This window comes from Scyliorhinus torazame, chromosome 4 (genome assembly GCF_047496885.1).
Source record: "Scyliorhinus torazame isolate Kashiwa2021f chromosome 4, sScyTor2.1, whole genome shotgun sequence".
In the NCBI taxonomy this organism is placed as follows: Eukaryota; Metazoa; Chordata; class Chondrichthyes; order Carcharhiniformes; family Scyliorhinidae; genus Scyliorhinus; species Scyliorhinus torazame.
In genome coordinates this window covers 298,917,627-298,938,418 of record NC_092710.1, presented here as the reverse complement: position 1 = coordinate 298,938,418, position 20,792 = coordinate 298,917,627, and the positions used below count along the sequence as shown (strand labels likewise).

The 20,792-nt window shown below is 49.4% G+C and overlaps 1 protein-coding gene across 3 annotated transcripts in view; it reads left to right on the top strand.

The window, feature by feature from the left end:
* The window catches only part of ak9 (adenylate kinase 9), a 544,334-nt gene that overhangs the window by 141,776 nt on the left and 381,766 nt on the right, over positions 1-20,792 (top strand). For all 3 annotated transcript variants that reach the window (XM_072499993.1, XM_072499992.1, XM_072499994.1), the window contains exon 13: positions 8,058-8,205. In XM_072499993.1, the coding sequence (XP_072356094.1) occupies positions 8,058-8,205 (148 nt within the window). The remainder of the gene's footprint in view (positions 1-8,057; positions 8,206-20,792) is intronic.

The following is a 20,792-nucleotide window of genomic DNA, read 5'->3' as shown; positions in this document are numbered from 1 at the left end:
TGTGGCCTCGCTGGGGAGGCCTGAGAGTCGAGGGAGGCCTGTGGTTGCTGTGTAAGTTAGCCAAAGTTGGTTTAAAACCGGCTTCAGCGCACGCATTTGGTCCCGCCCCTTGTGGGCGGGATTCTGACTCCAACACCTCACAGAACTTGGGTGAATCCTGCAAGGCATGAAAACTGTCGGGAAGCCTGCGAGAGGGATCTCCCGGCATTCACCGGTTGCACCATGCTCAATTTAGAGCGCAACATGGCCGGTAGATCACACCCTTCTTTTCCAGTTCAATTTAAACTTGCATGTGGGTGAGTGTCTGCTTCTCCCAGTGCATCATAAAATAGATTTTGATGAATTTGGGAGAAACGCTGCATCTTGATATTTTGGGAGGTCGACTGTCAACCTGACATCAATTAAAGGGCTAACTGTACTAATTAATAAAGGCGGTTTCAAGCAGCTTGTACGGTCTTACAATCAACATATGGGCAGGTAGGGATCTGACCATAAGTACTTTCTCAATCCAGGATGGGATGTAAGACTGCAGAAGGAGCAAAACGTGTGGAGATAGGAGTAAATATTTATTGTCTAAGTTTTGACTTTCTGAATTGTTGTCCAGAAATGTGCCAATCGCAATTTTATTTGTGAGCTACTGGTCATGTGCACTGCCCATTCTTTTAATTCAGGTTTGGATGACCTCAAGTTTAGGGGTAGTGAAAGGTGAGAGAATGACCAGAAGAATGTTGAAATAGTACACAAAAAAGGCATGATGAGGGTTTTAGCATCAGATGAGTTGATGCAGAGGTTGTTGTGTTCTGTGATATAACCATTGTAATGATGTACACAGAACATATAAGTTATTTAACTGTAAAGATGATTTATTAACAAGCCCGTGGCAAAGATAACTGCTGAACTATAATACAGACGATGGCTGTATACAGACAAGTGAATTCTCCTGGAGCTACTCTAAGTGCGACTATGTTCTTGTACGACTTACTACCAACTGGCAGATGTCTTGGGGCAGTGATGGATCTCTATCGCCACCAGCTGGTTGGAGGTCACATTGCTAACTAAATACAGAACTGTGCACAGGCATATCACCACAGTGGTCAGGTGATGCCACAGAGATGAAGTCAGAGGGTTTTGGTGAGGGAATGGATGTATGAAAATACAAAATAGGAGCAGAAGTCGCTCATTCAGGCCCTCAAGTCTGCTCCACCAATCAATCAGATCATAATTGATCTGTTTATGTTTCAAATTCCGTATTCCCGTCTACCCCGATAACATTTGATTCCCTTGCCTAACAAGGATGATCTATCCTTCTTTGCCTTAACAATATCAAATTACCCCCACCTCCACCTTTATAAGAAGCAGAGAGTTCCAAAATTGAACAACCCTCCGAGAGAAAGTTCTGCTCATCTTTGTCCTAAAAGGACGACCTCTAATTTTAAAACTGTATCCCCTAGTTTTGGACTCACCCACCACAAATGGAAACTTCCTTTCCATGTCTCACTCTTTTAAACTCCAAACTTTCCTCATAAGACAGCCCGCTCATTCCATGTTGGATATATGTGGTTGATGTCCATCTTTGGGGTCAAGTGTGACAGATAGGTTGCAAATAGTCTGCTATAATTTTGGACAGCTTTTAGGGAAAAGGCTGGAGTTGGTGGCGAGTAAATGGAATTTGTGGTGGGGACCGTTAAGGAAAAGAATGGTGTTGGTGGCAAGTAAATGGAATTTGTGGTGGGGACCGAAGACTATTTATTTACAATCCAGTATGTGATTTCAATCATTATAGTAGCTAAGATGCCTCTGGAACAGAAGATTGTGCATAACTGTAGTTATAATAGTAAGGATCTTTTCGGCTATGTCATTAAAGATTGTATAAGGACACTGAAAGACAATTTTGGACTGATGCAAACTGATTCTCAGGCCAATACAGGTCACAAATAATTATTTCATATCAGTCTTTAGTCCTGTTGATGGTGCCTATGCTCCAGCTGAATTGAATAGCATTATAAATATGGTACGAAGTCTTACAACACCAGGTTAAAGTCCAACAGGTTTGTTTCGATGTCACTAGCTTTCGGAGCGCTGCTCCTTCCTCAGGTGAATGAAGAGGTCTGTTCCAGAAACACATATATAGACAAATTCAAAGATGCCAAACAATGCTAGGAATGCGAGCATTAGCAGGTGATTAAATCTTTACAGATCCAGAGATGGGGTAACCCCAGGTTAAAGAGGTGTGAATTGTCTCAAGCCAGGACAGTTGGTAGGATTTTGCAGGCCTGATGGTGGGGGATGAATGTAATGTGACATGAATCCCAGGTCCCGGTTGAGGCCGCACTCATGTGTGCGGAACTTGGCTATAAGTTTCTGCTCGGCGATTCTGCGTTGTCGCGGGTCCTGAAGGCCGCCTTGGAGAACGCTTACCCGGAGATCAGAGGCTGAATGCCCTTGACTGCTGAAGTGTTCCCCGACTGGAAGGGAACATTCCTGCCTGGTGATTGTTGCGCGATATCCGTTCATTCGTTGTCGCATCGTCTGCATGGTCTCGCCAATGTACCACGCTTCGGGACATCCTTTCCTGCAGCGTATGAGGTAGACAACGTTGGCCGAGTCGCACGAGTATGTACCGCGTACCTGGTGGGTGGTGTTCTCACGCTAATAGTGGTATCCATGTCGATGATCTGGCACGTCTTGCAGAGATTACCATGACAGGGTTGTGTGGTGTCGTGGTCACTGTTCTGAAGACTGGGTAGTTTGCTGCAAACAATGGTTCGTTTGAGGTTGCGCGGTTGTTTGAAGGCAAGTAGTGGGGGTGTGGGGATGACCTTGGCAAGATGTTCATCGTCATCAATGACGTGTTGAAGGCTGTGAAGAAGATGACGTAGTTTCTCCGCTCCGGGGAAGTACTGGACGACGAAGGGTATTCTGTCGGTTGTGTCCCATGTTTGTCTTCTGAGAAGGTCGGTCCGGTTTTTCGCTGTGGCGCGTTGGAACTGTCGATCGATGAGTCGAGTGCCATATCCCATTCGTACGAGGGCATCTTTCAACGTCTGTAGATGTCTGTTACGCTCCTCCTCGTCTGAGCAGATCCTGTGTATACGGAGCGCTTGTCCATAGGGGATGGCTTCTTTAATGTGTTTAGGGTGGAAGCTGGAGAAGTGGAGCATCATGAGGTTATCCGTGGGTTTGCGGTAAAGCGAAGTGCTGAGGTGACCGTCCTTGATGGAGACGAGTGTGTCCAAGAATGCAACTGATTTTGGAGAGTAGTCCATGGTGAGTCTGATGGTTGGATGGAACTTATTAATGTCATTGTGTAGTCGTTTCAGTGATTCTTCGCCGTGGGTCCAAAGGAAAAAAATGTCATCGATGTATCTGGTGTATAACATCGGTTGAGGGTCCTGTGTGGTGAGTAGGTCCTGTTCAAACTTGCGCATGAAGATGTTGGCGTATTGGGGTGCGAATTTGGTCCCCATGGCTGTTCTGTGCGTCTGAATGAAGAACTTGTTGTCGAAGGTGAAGACGTTGTGATCCAGAATGAAGCAGATGAGTTGCAGAATTGCGTCTGGAGATTGGCAGTTGTCGGTGTTGAGTACTGAGGCTGTTGCAGCAATGCCGTCGTCATGGGGGATGCTGGTGTAGAGTGCCGAGACGTCCATTGTGACGAGGAATGTTCCTGGTTCAACTGGTCCATGGGTGCTGAGTTTCTGTAGGAAGTCCGTCGTGTCGCGACAGAAGCTGGGTGTACCTTGTACGATGGGTTTCAAGATGCCCTCGATGTAGCCAGAGAGGTTCTCACACAGGGTCCCATTGCCTGAAACGATAGGGCGGCCTGGTGTGTTGGCCTTATGTATTTTTGGGAGGCAGTAGAGATCTCCAATGCGGGGAGTATGTGGGATGAGAGCACGTAGGGTGCTCTGAAGACCTGGATCCCAAGACGCCAACAGCGAACCCAAGCAGACTACCAATGAACCGGAACAGCAGACCGAGAGATCTGCGGTGCGGCAACCGAAGAGGAAAGAGTCGAATTGGATCCCTCCGGAAGGCAGCTGCCTTAGACTTGACATGTATGCTCAAGCCGTCAGGAGTCGCGTCAATGCCAGATTCATCAGTCGCATTCACAAGACAACCCCGAACGTCACCCAAGCACAACGCAATGCCATCCGCGCTCTCAAGACCAACCACAGCATCGTCATCAAACCAGCAGACAAAGGGGGGGCCACTGTCGTACTGAACAGAACGGACTACTGCAAAGAAGTATACCGACAACTGAACAATCAAGAACACTACAGACAGTTACCCGCAGATCCGACCAAGGAACACATCCGCCAACTTAACAGACTGATCAAGACCTTGGATCCAGATCTTCAGAGCACCCTACGTGCTCTCATCCCACGTACTCCCCGCATTGGAGATCTCTACTGCCTCCCAAAAATACATAAGGCCAACACACCAGGCCGCCCTATCGTTTCAGGCAATGGGACCCTGTGTGAGAACCTCTCTGGCTACATCGAGGGCATCTTGAAACCCATCGTACAAGGTACACCCAGCTTCTGTCGCGACACGACGGACTTCCTACAGAAACTCAGCACCCATGGACCAGTTGAACCAGGAACATTCCTCGTCACAATGGACGTCTCGGCACTCTACACCAGCATCCCCCATGACGACGGCATTGCTGCAACAGCCTCAGTACTCAACACCGACAACTGCCAATCTCCAGACGCAATTCTGCAACTCATCTGCTTCATTCTGGATCACAACGTCTTCACCTTCGACAACAAGTTCTTCATTCAGACGCACAGAACAGCCATGGGGACCAAATTCGCACCCCAATACGCCAACATCTTCATGCGCAAGTTTGAACAGGACCTACTCACCACACAGGACCCTCAACCGATGTTATACACCAGATACATCGATGACATTTTTTTCCTTTGGACCCACGGCGAAGAATCACTGAAACGACTACACAATGACATTAATAAGTTCCATCCAACCATCAGACTCACCATGGACTACTCTCCAAAATCAGTTGCATTCTTGGACACACTCGTCTCCATCAAGGACGGTCACCTCAGCACTTCGCTTTACCGCAAACCCACGGATAACCTCATGATGCTCCACTTCTCCAGCTTCCACCCTAAACACATTAAAGAAGCCATCCCCTATGGACAAGCGCTCCGTATACACAGGATCTGCTCAGACGAGGAGGAGCGTAACAGACATCTACAGACGTTGAAAGATGCCCTCGTACGAATGGGATATGGCACTCGACTCATCGATCGACAGTTCCAACGCGCCACAGCGAAAGACCGGACCGACCTCCTCAGAAGACAAACATGAGACACAACCGACAGAATACCCTTCGTCGTCCAGTACTTCCCCAGAGCGGAGAAACTACGTCATCTTCTTCACAGCCTTCAACACGTCATTGATGACGATGAACATCTTGCCAAGGTCATCCCCACACCCCCACTACTTGCCTTCAAACAACCGCGCAACCTCAAACGAACCATTGTTTGCAGCAAACTACCCAGTCTTCAGAACAGTGACCACGACACCACACAACCCTGTCATGGTAATCTCTGCAAGACGTGCCAGATCATCGACATGGATACCACTATTACACGTGAGAACACCACCCACCAGGTACGCGGTACATACTCGTGCGACTCGGCCAACGTTGTCTACCTCATACGCTGCAGGAAAGGATGTCCCGAAGCGTGGTACATTGGCGAGACCATGCAGACGCTGCGACAACGAATGAACGGACATCGCGCAACAATCACCAGGCAGGAATGTTCCCTTCCAGTCAGGGAACACTTCAGCAGTCAAGGGCATTCAGCCTCTGATCTCCGGGTAAGCGTTCTCCAAGGCGGCTTTTAGGACCCGCGACAACGCAGAATCGCCGAGCAGAAACTTATAGCCAAGTTCCGCACACATGAGTGCGGCCTCAACCGGGACCTGGGATTCATGTCACATTACATTCATCCCCCACCATCTGGCCTGCGAAATCCTACCAACTGTCCTGGCTTGAGACAATTCACACCTCTTTAACCTGGGGTTACCCCATCTCTGGATCTGTAAAGATTTAATCACCTGCTAATGCTCGCATTCCTAGCATTGTTTGGCATCTTTGAATTTGTCTATATATGTGTTTCTGGAACAGACCTCTTCATTCACCTGAGGAAGGAGCAGCGCTCCGAAAGCTAGTGACATCGAAACAAACCTGTTGGACTTTAACCTGGTGTTGTAAGACTTCGTACTGTGCTCACCCCAGTCCAACGCCGGCATCTCCACATTATAAATATGAAAATAGATGTCAGCATGATTAGATTAGGAAAGCACAAGATCAATAGAGCTCTGAGAATGAGTAGAAAGATGGGACAGGGCCTCTGCACTCCCTGCCCATACCTTTAATAGTTCACAAGATTCAGAGATGGGATTAGGTACCATGTAAAAAAAAATTTTTTTTTAAAGTACATAAGAGCTAGGGAATTACAGGTAATGAAGACTGACAGCCATCATCTGGAGGATGCTTGAAGGAATCCTATGAGGTTCTCTTTATGACAAATGGAAAGAGAATGGGACGTTAGAAATTCAGCGCAGCTTGATTGTTGTACATTCTCTCACGCCAAGGAAGTGCTGTCACAACAATATCGATGACATTACCCACTTAATTTCCTATCTCGGTGCTGTATGAAAGGTTCATACCAATTCATGCAAAAAGAGGCAAGTTCATTTTTATTCAAGGTATTTTAACAAAATACACCTCTGTGAACATGCAGTATTCATATTATTTGCAAGTTCCCAATTTACTGGTCATTGGTGATCGCTCTGCCTCTCACCAGTCATCATAAATGCCCACCTGCCTCACCACTCTCCTTCTGGCAGTAAATAGTTCTTGCCTGTTTCAGCATATCCCAAGTCAGAAGAGGGAATTTCAATGGGTTCATTTTGAATTCATTTTAAAGGAACACCACTGTGGACGCTGTTATTAGAATTGTTGGATGGAACCCACTATAATGCTACTTTTACTGAGGACTCCTGGTTGGCATTGGGAGGGACTTTTAGTCCGATCTGTTGCCTTTACGGCATGTACATAGAGAAGGGTTATGGCTGAATATATGGAGGAACAATGAGGAAATACATTGAGCTGTTCTAGTACTAGTTGATTTTACCAGCAAGAGAATCTTTGGAGGAAATAAGTACTGCAAAACCCTTACTACTACAGGTCTGTAAAAATTGTCAAAGGTCCAGAGTGCATGGTAATCTAGGGCGGGATTCTCCCGCAATCGGCGAGCGGGCCGTACCGGCGCCAAAGAGTGGCGTGAACCATTTTGGCGTCGGGCCGCCCGGAAGGTGCGGAATCCTCCGCACCTTCCGGGGGCTAGGCTGGCGCTGGAGTGGTTGGCGTCGCGCCAACCGGCACCGAAGGGCCTCCGCCGGCCGGCGCGAGTTGGCGCATGTGTAGGAGCGCCAGCGTGTTCTGGCGCATGCACAGAACCGCTGGCGTGATTCACGCACAGGGGGTTTCTTCTTCGCGGCGGCCATCGCGGAGCCTTACACAGGCCGGCGCGGAGGGAAAGAGTGCCCCCACGGCACAGGCCGTCCGCAGATCGGTGGGCCCCGATCACGGGCCAGGCCACCGTGGGGGCCCCCCCAGGGCCGGATCCGTCCGCGCCCCACCCCACCCCCCCCTCCCCGAGGGCTCCGTTAGCCGCCCTCAAAGCCAGGTCCCGCCAGTATGGACCTTGTCTAATCCACGCCGGTGGGACTGGCCAAAAACGTTGGCCGCTTGGCCCATCGGGGCCCGGAGAATTGCCAGGGGGGCCACTGCCAACGGCCCCCGACCAGCGCAGCGTGATCCCCGCCCCCGCCCAAATACCGATGCCAGAGAATTCGGCAGCCGGCGTCGGAGCGGTGGGGCGGGATTCACTCCGCCTCCCGGCGATTCTCCGACCCGACGTGGGGTCGGAGAATCCCGGCCCTAGTTTCCACTGCAAAAGCTTAGAAATCTGCCTCATCATTCAAATAATAACTGGTATAAAACAATATTTCAGATTCTGGACATGTTCCAGCTTTTGGAGCCACAGCGGCAGAAATTGAAGTTTGACAACATTGAACAAGCTCGGACAGACACCCTGGTATCAGCAATACTTACCGTTCGAAATAAACTGGAAAAGACTATGTTGGAGGAATATGCTCAAGGTAAATTCAGTAAACAATTAAAAAAAATAATTTAATGTTTTTCATGGGGTGTGGGCATCGCAGGCTGGGCCACAATTTATTGCCCATCCCTGAGGGCATTTTAAGAGTCAACCACATTGGTGTGGAGTTAGAGTCGCATGTAGGCCAGACCAGGTAAGGACGGCAGATTTCCTTCCCTAAAGGCGATTAATGAACCAGATGGGTTTTTATGACAATCGACAATGATTTCATGGTCTTCTTTTGACTTTTAATTGCAGATTTTGAATTCAGGTTTCACTCTACCATGGTGGGATTCAACCCCGGGTCCTCAGATCATTATTTTGGGTCTCTGCCTTACTGGCGACAATACCACAATGCAATTGTCTCCCCCATTTAAGCAAAATATCAAGACTCGGTTATTCTGTTTTTTAATTTACAAAAACAGCTTGTATTCTTTAGTTCTATAAAGTAATAATTGTTTTTGTTGCTTTCTCTATCCGTTTATTTTATGTTCCCACCTTTTATGTTATTGATTCTGGGGGTGCCAATTAATTCTCAATAGTTCATCCAGCTCGAATATTATTCATGGGATGAGGGAACAATTGGCTAAGGTAGACTTGGAGCAAAGACGTTCTGGTGGGGCAATTCAGGAACAGTGGAGGACTTTCTGCTCAGTAAAAGTATATACCAGTGAAAAGATCAGCCATGGATATCGAAGGAAAGAAAGGAGGGTATCAAATTGAAAGAAAATGTATACAAAGTGGCAAAATTAGTGGGAAGCTAGAGGATTGGGAAATCTTTAAAGGTCAACAGAAAGCCACGAAAAAAGCTATACAGAAAAGTAAGATAGATTATGAGAGTAAATGAGCTCAGAATATAAAAACAGGTCGAAAAAGTTTCTACAAATATGGAAAATGAAAAAGAGTGATGAAGGTAAACATTGGTCCTATGGAGAATGAGAAGGGGGATTTAATAATGGGAAATGAGGAAATGGCCGAGGCATTGAACAGATATTTTGTGTCCGTCTTCATAGTGGAAGATACAAATAACATGCCAATAATTGATATCAAGGAGGCAATGGCAGGAGAGAACCTAGAAACGATCATTATCACTAGGGAGGTAGTGTTGGGCAAGCTAATGGGGCTAAAGGTAGACAAGGAAAAGATGCAGCAGGTCCAGGAAACCCAGGACTCCTTAGAGCTGTCTAACAGGTATGAAATATTAGATGCCTATGAAGATGACTCGAGGGAAAACCATAGCATCATGGTGCCTGAGAAAAGAGAGGGCAGATAAGAAAGGTGGTAGTAGTGGGTGACTCAGTAGTTTGAGGGATACACAGTCTAGTTTGCATACAAGATTGTGAGTATGGTCTGTTGCTTCTCGGGTGCAAGAGTTCGGAACATAATGGATCGGCTGGTCAAACTTCTGAAAAGGGAGGGTGAATAATCAGAGGTTGTCATTCATGTGGGAATCAGCAACATAGGAAGGGACAGTTTTGAGGTCTTGCAGGACCAGTTTCAGGAGTTGAGGAGTAGGTTGAAACATAGCAGCTCCAGGGTAGTAATCTCAGAAATACTACCTGTGCTACAAGCTTCACCATTTAGGCAAAGGCAGATTAGGAAGGTAAATGCGTGGCTTGAGGGATGGTGTTGAAGGGAGGGGTTTAGATTTTGGGGTCATTGGGATCAGTTTTGGGAAAGGAGAAAGCTGTTTATAAGAGATGGGCTTCATCTGAACCAAAATGGAACCAATCTCCTAGCGGAGAGAGTAAATAGTGTAGTGGGGTGGATTTAAACTTGTAAAACAGGGGGCTGGGTTGATTAATGGCCAAGTGCCAGTGAGGACAAAAGAGAAGTTGGAGAATAGGGAAAAGGAAGTGAGAGAAGGCTTGAGTGTTGACAGTGAATAAAGAAATGGTCACCTCCCAAAAGGCAATAAATTGAAGAGCAGGGTTAAATTGTATGTAAATGCACAGAGTATAGTGAACATAATTGGGGAACTGGAAGCAGAAATTGCTCTAGTGGAATATGACGTAGTAGCATTGACAGAAACATGGCTCAAGCCAGAACAGGACTGGATACTTAACATCCCATGTTATAAAGTTTTTAGTAGGAACAGTGTGGGTAAAAAGGGAGGAGATATAGCAATCTTGGTCAAAGATAGTATCATAACTCTTGAATGAGATGCAGTTCCTGAATTAGAATCTATATGGTTGGAACTGAGAAACAGGAAAGAAGCGGTGACTTGTTTGGTATTTATTATAGACCTCCAAATAATGGGAGGAAGTGGAAGAGAGCATGTTTAGGCAGATTATGGAAACCTGCAGGGCAAGTAGGTTTGTGATAGTTGGGGATTTTAATTACCCTAACGTAGACTGGGAAGAGAGTACAGAGTGGGGCATGGAAGGGGAGAAATTCCTGCAATGTGTGCAGGAGAACTTTCTGGAACTTTCCAGTCCTACCAGGGAGCAAGTTGTGCTGGATCTGGTCCCAGGAAATGAGGCAGGGTATGTGGAGAATGTCAGATTGGGGGAGCCATTGGGAAGTAGCAATCATAAAATAATATGATTCAGTATTAAGTTGGAAAAGGATAAAATCAGTCTGTGATTAAGACCCCAGACTGGAAAAGGGAAAATTTTAGGGGTCTAAAAGTTGAACTGGAGCAGGTTGATTGGAAATGCATCTTGGTGGATAAAACAGTGGACGAAAAATGGGAGACTTTCAAGGGAGAGATTAATAAGGTGCAAGTTAGGTACATACCCATGAGAAATAAATACGGGGTATCCAAAGCTAGAGTACTCTGGATGACGAAGGATATTGATGACAAAATAAGGAAGAAAAAAGAGGCATATGACATGTGTCGAATCATTTTTTTAAAATAAATTTAGAGTACCCAATTATTTTTTCTCCAATTCAGGGGCAATTTAGCATGGCCAATCCACTTAACCTGCACATCTTTGGGTTGTGGGGGTGAAACCCATGCAGACATGGGGACGTGCCAGAATAATAATAGCAGGAAGAATATCTCAAAAGCAGGAGAGAGGCTGAGGCTGGAATAAGAAAGGCTCAGAGGAAGCACGAGGAAAGGATTGTAGGCTGCGCTCAAACAAATAGCAAAATATTCTTCAAGCATATTAATGGTAAAAGATCAGCGAAGGATAGAGTGGGGCCCATAAGGGACAAGAAACTGCTCACTGAAACGGAGGGTATGGTAGCAGTACTAAATGAGGACTTTGCTTCTGTCTTTATCAAATTAGATGGGAATTAGAGTGCCTGGAATGCAGCCAGCCTTTTTAGCACCTTTTCTTTATCATTAGACTGCTCAGTTGCTCAATGCCCAGTTGAAAATGTGGGTGTTGAGCAACTGAGCAGTATCGTGATAAAGAAAAGGTGCTAATAAGGCTGGCAGCTCTCTAGGTAGAGAAGTCGACAGGCCCAGATGGGATGCATCCTAGATTGCTGAGAGAGGTAAGGAAGCATATTGCGAAATTTTCCAGACCTCTGTGGACACCGGATTAGTCTGGTGGGAGCTGGAGGATTGCAAGTATGATGCCATTGTTTAAGAAAGGGGCAAAGGATAACCCAGGAAACTACTGTCCTGTCAGCTTGGCATGATTCGTGGGAAAATTGATGGAGGCCATAATACGGGATGAGATAAATATACACTTAGAGAAAAATAAGTTAATACTTGACAGTCAACATGGCTTTGTCAAGGGCAGGTCATGTCTGATAAATTTAATTGAGTTCTTTGACAAGGAAACACAGGCAGTGGATAAAGGTAGTGTCGTGGATGTTGTATATTTGGACTTTCAGAAAGAATTTGATATCGTGCCACATGGCAGGTTGGTTAGGAAATTAGAAAATGTTTGGGATTGATGGGTCCTTGGCAGCATGGATTAGAAGTTGGCTAAGTGATAGGAAGCCGAGGGTAGGTTTCGATGGGAATTTCTCAGACTGGAGACAAGTTGAAAGTGGTGTTCCCCAGGGCTCAGTGATGGGACTCTTGCTTTTTCTGATTTATATAAATGATTTAGAAGTGGGTGTTGAGGGCAACATCTCTAAATTTGCAGATGATACTAAGCTAGGGAGAATAGTGAATTTTGAGGATAACGTTGAGTGACTTCAGAGGGATATTGACAAGTTGGCCAAATGGGCAGACACCTGGCAGATGAACTTCAATGCAGCAAAATGCATTTTGGTAGAAGAAACATGGGAAGAATAAGGGCTGGATTCTTCGAATGCTGACGGCGAAATCGCGTTCGGCAATTGGCTGGAGAATCCGTTTTTATGCCGAAATTGAGGGTGACGCATTTTTCAGATGCGCCGCACCCTCGAAAACAGCGTAATTGCTGAGTACGCCGCTCGCCGTTGGGACAGCCTCGGAATGTCACCTGAGACCCTACACTGATGCTCCACCCCCGATGGGCCGACTTCCTGACGGCATGGGGCAGGTGTGCTCACAGCTTTCGGGGACAGCGCGTGGCGGCTGCGGACTGTGTCCAGCGCCACCACAGTCGGAGGCTGGGGGAGCCGTTCTGCTGGCTGTGGGGCTTCGGCAGGAGCAGGGGGGACTGGTGGGGGTTGGTCCGGGGGTGGCGATGGTGGGGTTACAGGGGGACAGTATCTGGCAGGCCGGGTCTGCGCGTGGCTGGCGGCATGTTGTACGGTGCAGATGCCACAGGTCGCCACCGTGCGCATGTGTGGCCAGCAATTCTCTATCTATCTGCAGGTAAAGCCGGAGCGTGGCTGCTAGCCCCCCACCGGGTGGAGCATCGGTGCGGGGGCAGTGCTGACTTTTTGGTCGTAAGACTTGACAGATGCTCTGGACATAGCCTCAAAATCGGAAAATCCAGCCCTAAGTGTTAATGCCGGTGCAGGATTTGTGGAGTTCCACGACAGCAAATCTGATGGCACCACTGGACCGATTTAGGTACTGTTGAGGGGCTGGCACCGGCGGCACGTGGACGACAATCGATTCCAATTCCAACGGTACTGGATTTGCCGGTTTCGCGATTGACATTCAGGAGGCTGACAAGCTACAGCCGCATATAAACACTTTGCTCCCCACACACACTATCCCAGCCAACAAGATGGAGAGTGGCACCCTGTTTCACGGATGCCGAGCGGAGACCCTCCTGGACGCGGTGGAGGAGGGGCGGGCCACCCTGTACCTCGGCCCAGGAATGAGGCTGCCAGCCACCAACATTCATTGTGCCTGGGCACAGGTGGCAGAGGTGGTCAGCGCCACTAGCAACACTGTCCGGACTGACCAGCAGTGCCAGAAAAAACTGCATGCCTTTCTCAGGGCGACCAGCGCGAGTAGGCAGGACTGTGCCCCTGGCACTAACCCCGTCCCCCAGACCCGTAACCCGAACCCCCCCTCCCCACCCAGAGGGCAGCCGAACCTCCACCCTGCCCCACATGCCGGTACCCATACCAGCTGCCATGGCCAGGTGTACTGGCCACTGAGGCCACCACCTACCCATCCCTGGGCTGCATGTGTCAAACTGTATAAGACTGTTGTTTTATGTTTGCCTCCCACCTCCCAGGAGAAGGCCACCCATAACTGGCGGGAGTGGGAGAAAACTGGACGGGGACCACCAGACCTGCGGCCTCTGACCATGGCTGAACAGTGGACCCTGGAAAGGGAGAACGCCAAGCTAGAGGAGTGAGACGACGAGAGCAGCTTGGACAGCAGCCCTCTACCCGAGACTCAGGACACCCCAATGACACCAATTTCCTGTCACAGCTGTCTCCAACACACTCCACCATCCCAGAGACACTCACCTTGGTTGAGCACTTTAGTGAAAACACTCCTGGGATACCCTCTGGTGCGCACCACACAGCTGATCTGGTACAGCAAATGAGGGTAGGAACACCCGATGGGGCGGACGATCAGAGGGCAGGCCGACCCCAGGGACTAGCTCCCGTCCAGACAGGTTTCGGGCTTCTGGAATGAACAGTCCCATCGATTGTGGAAATGCAGGCGCAGAGCCAATGACTACATGAGGGGTTGTCAGCGAACATCCAGTACCTTCAGGTGTAGTTGGAGGAGTCCAACCGCGTGCAGGAGTAGGAGGTGGTGACAACCATGCATGCCATCCAGGCCAACACCGCACGGGTGGCGTCCGTGGTGGAGGCATTGGGGGCAACGGTTTTGGCTATGGATCAGCAAGTCCACGGCCTGGGGCATTCTGTGCAGGTGCTGACTGAGGCCCAGGTCAGGGTTGTCGTCTCACAGGCAGCCATGTGCCAGAGCCACCTGGAAATTGCAACGGTGCTCCTGAGCGCGGCCATGGCTGGGAACGTCGGTGGCATTGCCCAGGTGCTGACCAACATGGCGCAGACTGGTTGTGGTGCAGTCCTAGGTGGAGATGGTCCACTGCCTGTGCTCCATGGTCATGGGCATGCAGACAATGGTCGAGACCAGAGTGGGCCACCAGGACTGGCAGTGCCAGGTGGCAGGGGAACCTCAGGGGATAGCTCCGCTCACACCCCACCCCATGGAGTAGCCCGGGGGCCTTCGGGCACCCCGGGGGAGGGGCTGATGGGGCCCGTGCCAGTGACTCCCACAGGGGAGGTACCGGAACACCACAGCACCTCGGACTGCCACCCCCTTCCTGTCTCTGATGCATCTAATGCCACACCACCTGTGACAACCGAGCAGCAGCCGGGTCGCCCCCAGAAGACGGCCGCCAACGGCCCCCCAGGTCGCAGGGCGAGAATCATAGCAGGCTGCCTCCACTCCTGATGTACCATCTGGGGATCCACCAAGGCATGGCGTTAGGCCCTGTACGTTCAGAGCGTTAGACAACAGTTGGTATGGGTGCAGGGCACAAATCTGTATATATGTTGTCACATTAAACACCTGTTCACACTGCCTCGGTGCTCTGTCAGATGGGTGTGAGGAATGGGCTGGCCAGAGCGGGTGTCAGGGGGCGGGCGGGGGGAGGGGACGTAAAAATAGGTGAACATTGAGTGCCCTGGGTTCACCAATCAACCTCCCGACTGTCCTCATCCCAGATGTAGCCGTGTGATGGAATACCCAGCTCGCAGCAGGGATCACGCAGGTGGACGGTGGAATGTGCTACCGTGGGCAGGAGTCAGACGTTGTCAAGTAATGTGGAGCATTCGAGTTAATCGCCGAATGAGTTGTCATCACCCTCCAACCCATGGACCAAACGCGGTGTTACTGCCACTCCCTGTAGTGCGGCAGGTAGAGAGAGATGAGGTACGTGCCCCTGGTTAGTTCCCCTCCCCCTCCCCAGTCGGCGATCAGAGCATCTCGTGTGCGTTGGCCCTGGCGCATACTGCGTGCGGCCTCCCATGCCTGCCTGGGCCCCATTTCATGCCTACCCTCAACCTTTCCTGCATCCTCCTCGTTGGATGAGGGCTGGCGTTCATCCTCCCCCTCTAGCACGTCACCCCTCTATTGTGCAATATTGTGGAGGCCACAGCAGGCTGCCATGATGTGGGCAATCCTCTCAGTGTCATATCTCCAGAGCGGTCAACCTCCAAACCGCATTTTCAGGAGGCCGAAATACCGCTCGATCATGTTCATGGTTGCTGCATGGGTGTCATAGCGGGTCAATGCGTCGATCTGTGGTCTCCAGACAGGCATTGATGGAGCATGCGCAGATAGCGCTGGCGCCCTCATTCGCAGTTAGCGCCATCTTTATTGGGGTCAATAGTGGCCGGCGCCCGATCCTCGGTCGGAAAGTTTGGGAGCATCTCTCCATGGGGTGGCCGCCACCAGCTCCTCTGCCGGCGCCCGATCCTCGGTCGGAAAGTTGGGGAGCATCTCTCCGTGGTGTGGCTGCCGCCACCTCCTCTGCCGGAGCCCGATCAAAATGGCTGCCGCCACCTCCCGATTTCGGCCCCGCAGCCCACGTTACACCAACATCTGATGTCATGCCACTGTTGATGCGCTCCCGACCACCAATCAGGAACAACCTCAGCCCCAGTCCCAGTGAAGACCAATCAGGACCTTGCAGTGCAATTAAAATGCACCAATAAGGTTAAGACCAGTGACGGAACAGGTATATGAACTAAGCGTGCAAACAGCTTTCTCTCTCTCTCTTTTTGCCTTGGAAACAGCTAAAGAAGTGTAACTGTGCTGCACTGGGTGCTGAATAAAGCCATTGGAATTTTACAGCCGGATTCAACTCTGTGGAAACAAAGAGATCTGCCGGGCGTAGTCAGCCATGACCGCAGTGGATAACCCCTGTCACCCAGGAGCCAACCCCCGGTTGTCAGTAATCGTCGAGTGTGCTCGGATAAAGGCATCATGCACGCTGCCCGGGTATAGGCCGCAGACATGCATGATGCGCAACTGGTGGCTACATATCAACTGCATGTTCATAGAGTGGAACTCCTTTCGGTTTGTGTAGAGCATCCTGTTATGTGCAGGTGCTCGTAGGGGGACGTGCATGTCGACGATGGAGGTGAACCCCGTTGCCCGGGCACCCTGGTGGGTTTGATCCACATTGAAATGGATGTATTGAGCCGCCTGGGCATATAAGGCCTCCGTGTTGCCGCAGATGCACCTGTGCACCAGGTCTGAGATCTCGGACAGGTCCCCGTGGGGTAAAAGTTCAGGGCGTCCGGCATCCGGCCACCAGGACCAGGAGTCTTCCACCATACCCCCGCGGTGCCAAATGTGCCGTGATCTGGCAGATGTGTTGCACTGTCTCCATGCTCAGCTGGAGTATACAACGGCATGCTCAGTCTGGCTGGTCCTCGAATGACGGGCGCTGCCGGTACACATGAGACCTCATGAGGCGCCTCTTTGGCACCTGCTCGGCCTGTTGGGCGGCTGGCTCTGCATCCTGGACCGCTGCCTCCTGTTCCACTGCGGAATGCTCTGCTACTGCAGCTTCCTTCTCCTCGAGCAGCATCCCCCAGGGCTGTGATGAATCGCTGGAAGGCCACCATTGCTGGTTGAATTCCTATATCCTTTGTCTGCAGGGGGTGAAAGGCCGACATGTTAGCATGGTGCGTAACCCCACGATATATTTAAGAAGGAAGAATGAGAGGAGAGGCAATATAAATTTAACTGCAAATTTTTGAAGGTCCTGTAGGAAAATCCAGAATTGGGGCTTCACATGAAGGTGGCAGGGCAAGTTGCGAAAGTTTTTTTAAAAATTGCAAATGGGATCCTTGGCTCTATTAAAAATAGAGGTAGACAGTACCTGCGAGTAATACTAAATCCATGGTTGGACCCCAGCTAAGTATTGTGTTTGATTCTGGCACCACACATTGAGAATTTTTAAAAAATCATTTACAGGATGTGGGCCAGCATTTATTGCCTATTCCAAGTTGCCCTTGAGAAGGTGGTGCTGGGCTGCCTTCTTGAACCGCTGCAGTCCTTGAGGCATAAGTACACCCCCACAGTGCTGTTAGGGAGGGAATTCCAGGATTTTCCCCCAGCGACTGAATTCAGGATGATGATGAGTGACTTGGAGGGGCACCTCCAAGTGTTGGTGCTCAAAGGCATCTGCAGCTCTTGTCCTTCTAGATGATAATGGTCATGGTTTGGAAGGTGCTGCCTGAGGAACTTTAGTGTACCATCTTGTAGATGGTACACATTGAGGCTTTGGACAGGGTGCAGAGGAGGTCTATTAAAGTAGCACAAGGGATGGGAGTCTTTAGCTCCATGGAGATAACGGAGAACTTTTTTTTCAAAGCAGAGGTGTCTGGGAGTCTAAAGCCTAATGGTTTGGGGAAAGCAAATAGAAATTGTTCTGAATATCCGGAAGTTCAAATAGTGGCAAAAGAGGTCGATAAAGTGGAGATTTTATTGCACCATGTTATTATAATCTTGGAAGCAGTCTCTGAAAAGATGGTGGAAATAGATTTGATTTAATGATAACTTGCAAAAGAGAAATGGATAAAGATGTGAAGGGAAAACAAATGGGGCTTCAGACTAGTCGAATACCTCTTTTTGAAGAAATATTTTAATTAAAATTCTGCATTTTTACTGTACAAAAAGATAGATGAGTCAGTTATAGTTTACATGTTCATTTTCGGCACTCAACCCCACTTCCCTTTTTTCACTATTTCCAGGTCTTGTCGTAGGCCCTTTACTTCACCGTGGGTGGTTGTTCGGTGTCTGTCTGTGGACAGTGCCCTCAATTTCCCTTCCCTCTCCCTGTCGCTTGGCCACCCCTCCCTTTTTTTCTGCTCTTCCCATTGTGATGATGTGCATCAATGTAAATGCATGTAGGCTAGCTAGACACTAGAGGGAGCACCGGAGACATCAGTCACACACACTCAACCAATAGATCAATTAGATAGGACATGACCAATGGACATTCACGATACACACAGAGGTGACACGACCACAAGAGGGCATTACACCAACCCACATATAAAGGACACCACGCACATGATCTGCCTCTTTCCAGTGGAGACAGTCAGTGAGTACAGACACAGGGTTGATTCAATATTACACCCACCACGTGGATTGCAGCAACTGGTTAGTCTGTCTGGGTAGCTATAGTAGGATTAGCAGTAGTGTCGAACCTGAGTAATAGAAGTGTAAATAGTTTAATAAACGTGTTGAAGTTATCTCCACGTCTGAACCTTCCTTTGTCAAGTGCACCACAAGGAAGCCGCTTATGTTACACCTACAACATAACAAATCATGATAACAGGAGTGAACTGTTTCAATCCAAATAGCCATACCTCAGCGTACAGTGACAACCAGCAACGATACCCAGGCAAAATGTTCGAGATCCGGGTTCCGCAGCAGCTCCAGTGCCACGGCGATCTCCGCGAAAACTGGCGGGTATTCCGACAAATGTTTGAAATCTTCCTGGTAGCAGCTGAACTAGAAGACATGGCCAATGCTGAATAGCAGAGCTTCTCCTCACCATCGCCGGTGCCAGAGCAGAAGAAATCTTTTAAAAATTCAAGTTCTTCAAGGGGCAAAACAGGAGTGACTTCCAGGCAGTCCTGGACAAATTCGGCAAATACTGTGAGGAAAACACACTCCAACCAGCAAGAAAAGGTAAGAGAAGCGCCAGTACTCACCACGATGCCAAGATCCCAGAGCAGAGAACTGCAGAGAATTTCGATCGGAGGCCATCTTTGTAAAGGGACTGCACTTGCACAGTTGCGCGAGAAGCGCACAGAACGGGAAGGTCCGTTTGCGCATGCACGAGATGCCGCGCATGCGCAGTCACGAAAACGGCCATCAGTAAAGGAACCGCGATCTGCGCATCCACAGTTAGTCACTTGCGTCATGACGTCAGAGGCCCCGGACCACGCCCATTTAAAGGGGAAACGTCCCAAATCAAAGAAAAAAACTTTTAAAGCCGTAAAACAACTTTCCTGCACCTGGAATGGCAGCCCAATGCCTCAAATTGAACTAGGAAATGAAATTAACCTCCAAAGAACCCTGCAACAAGCAGTTACCTACGCCCAAACCGATGATTCCGACCTTGAATACTTCGATACCGACCTTTACATTTTCTCTGGACCACGTGAGCCCAATGCCAGCTCCGACGCAAACAGTGATGATATGGTCCTAGAAGACAACGACTCAGACGAACCTTTCACCTTGGGAGGCTACCCGTACCAAATCCAAACCGCAACTAGACGTGTTGCACATTGGCGACACCCGTATTGAATCCGACGCAGACTCGGATTCGTTCTTTGGATTTGAGGATCTTCAGCCCAGCAGATATGACATCCCGACTCGTGAGTGCAGGATTACGCTGCGGCCTGACACCAAGAGACCGAGAGCAGTACAAGCCCAAAGAGAGCGGCCTGCTGCCACACAGAGCATGGTCCACGCACCGCTCAGGTTTCCCGACTCTACGAAAGAAGACACGCAAGACTCCACACCGCAGTCCTTGCATGAACAAGAAGTGACTCCAGTGTCACAAGCCTCCACAGCGAGCTCGTGGACAGACTCCACAATTGCAGAAACGCAAGACTCCAGAGCGCAGTCCTTGCACGAACAAGAAGTGACTAAAGTGTCACAAGCATCCACAGCGAGCTCGTGGACAGACTCCACAATAGAAGAAACGCAAGACTCCAGAGCGCAGTCCTTGCACACAAGACGTGACTCCAGTGTCACAAGCCTCCGCAGCGAGTTCGTGGACAGCCTCCACGATAGAAGCAATGCAAGACTCCAATGCGCAGTCCTTGCAGGAACAAGACCATGAGGGTCTAGCAACCTCCTCTGACCAACTAGCGGCAGACGATGCAAGTCTGCCATGCTCAAGTAAACAGCAAGAAGACTATGATAGTCTAACACGCTCCAGTGCACAGCAGGACGCCCAGGACGACCATGACCATCTTGCTACAGTGAAGAACAAAGCGACGATGACAGTCCAAGCCCAAATGAAGGACAACAGCAAGACAATGACAGTCCACCCACATTGGTTGCGCCACCAGATGAAGACTCTGACAATTACCCAACCCAAGAGAACAACAAGCAGCTACTGAGGATCTACCCATGGTATGTGAGACGAGTGACGACAGCATCCCACTTCCCATGCAAGATGTGCAAAGTGACAGACCTCAGCTAGTGTGTACAGACGCACTCGACGATCACTGTGAGACCACTGGTGACTCCGGTGACACCATGATACTTCCACC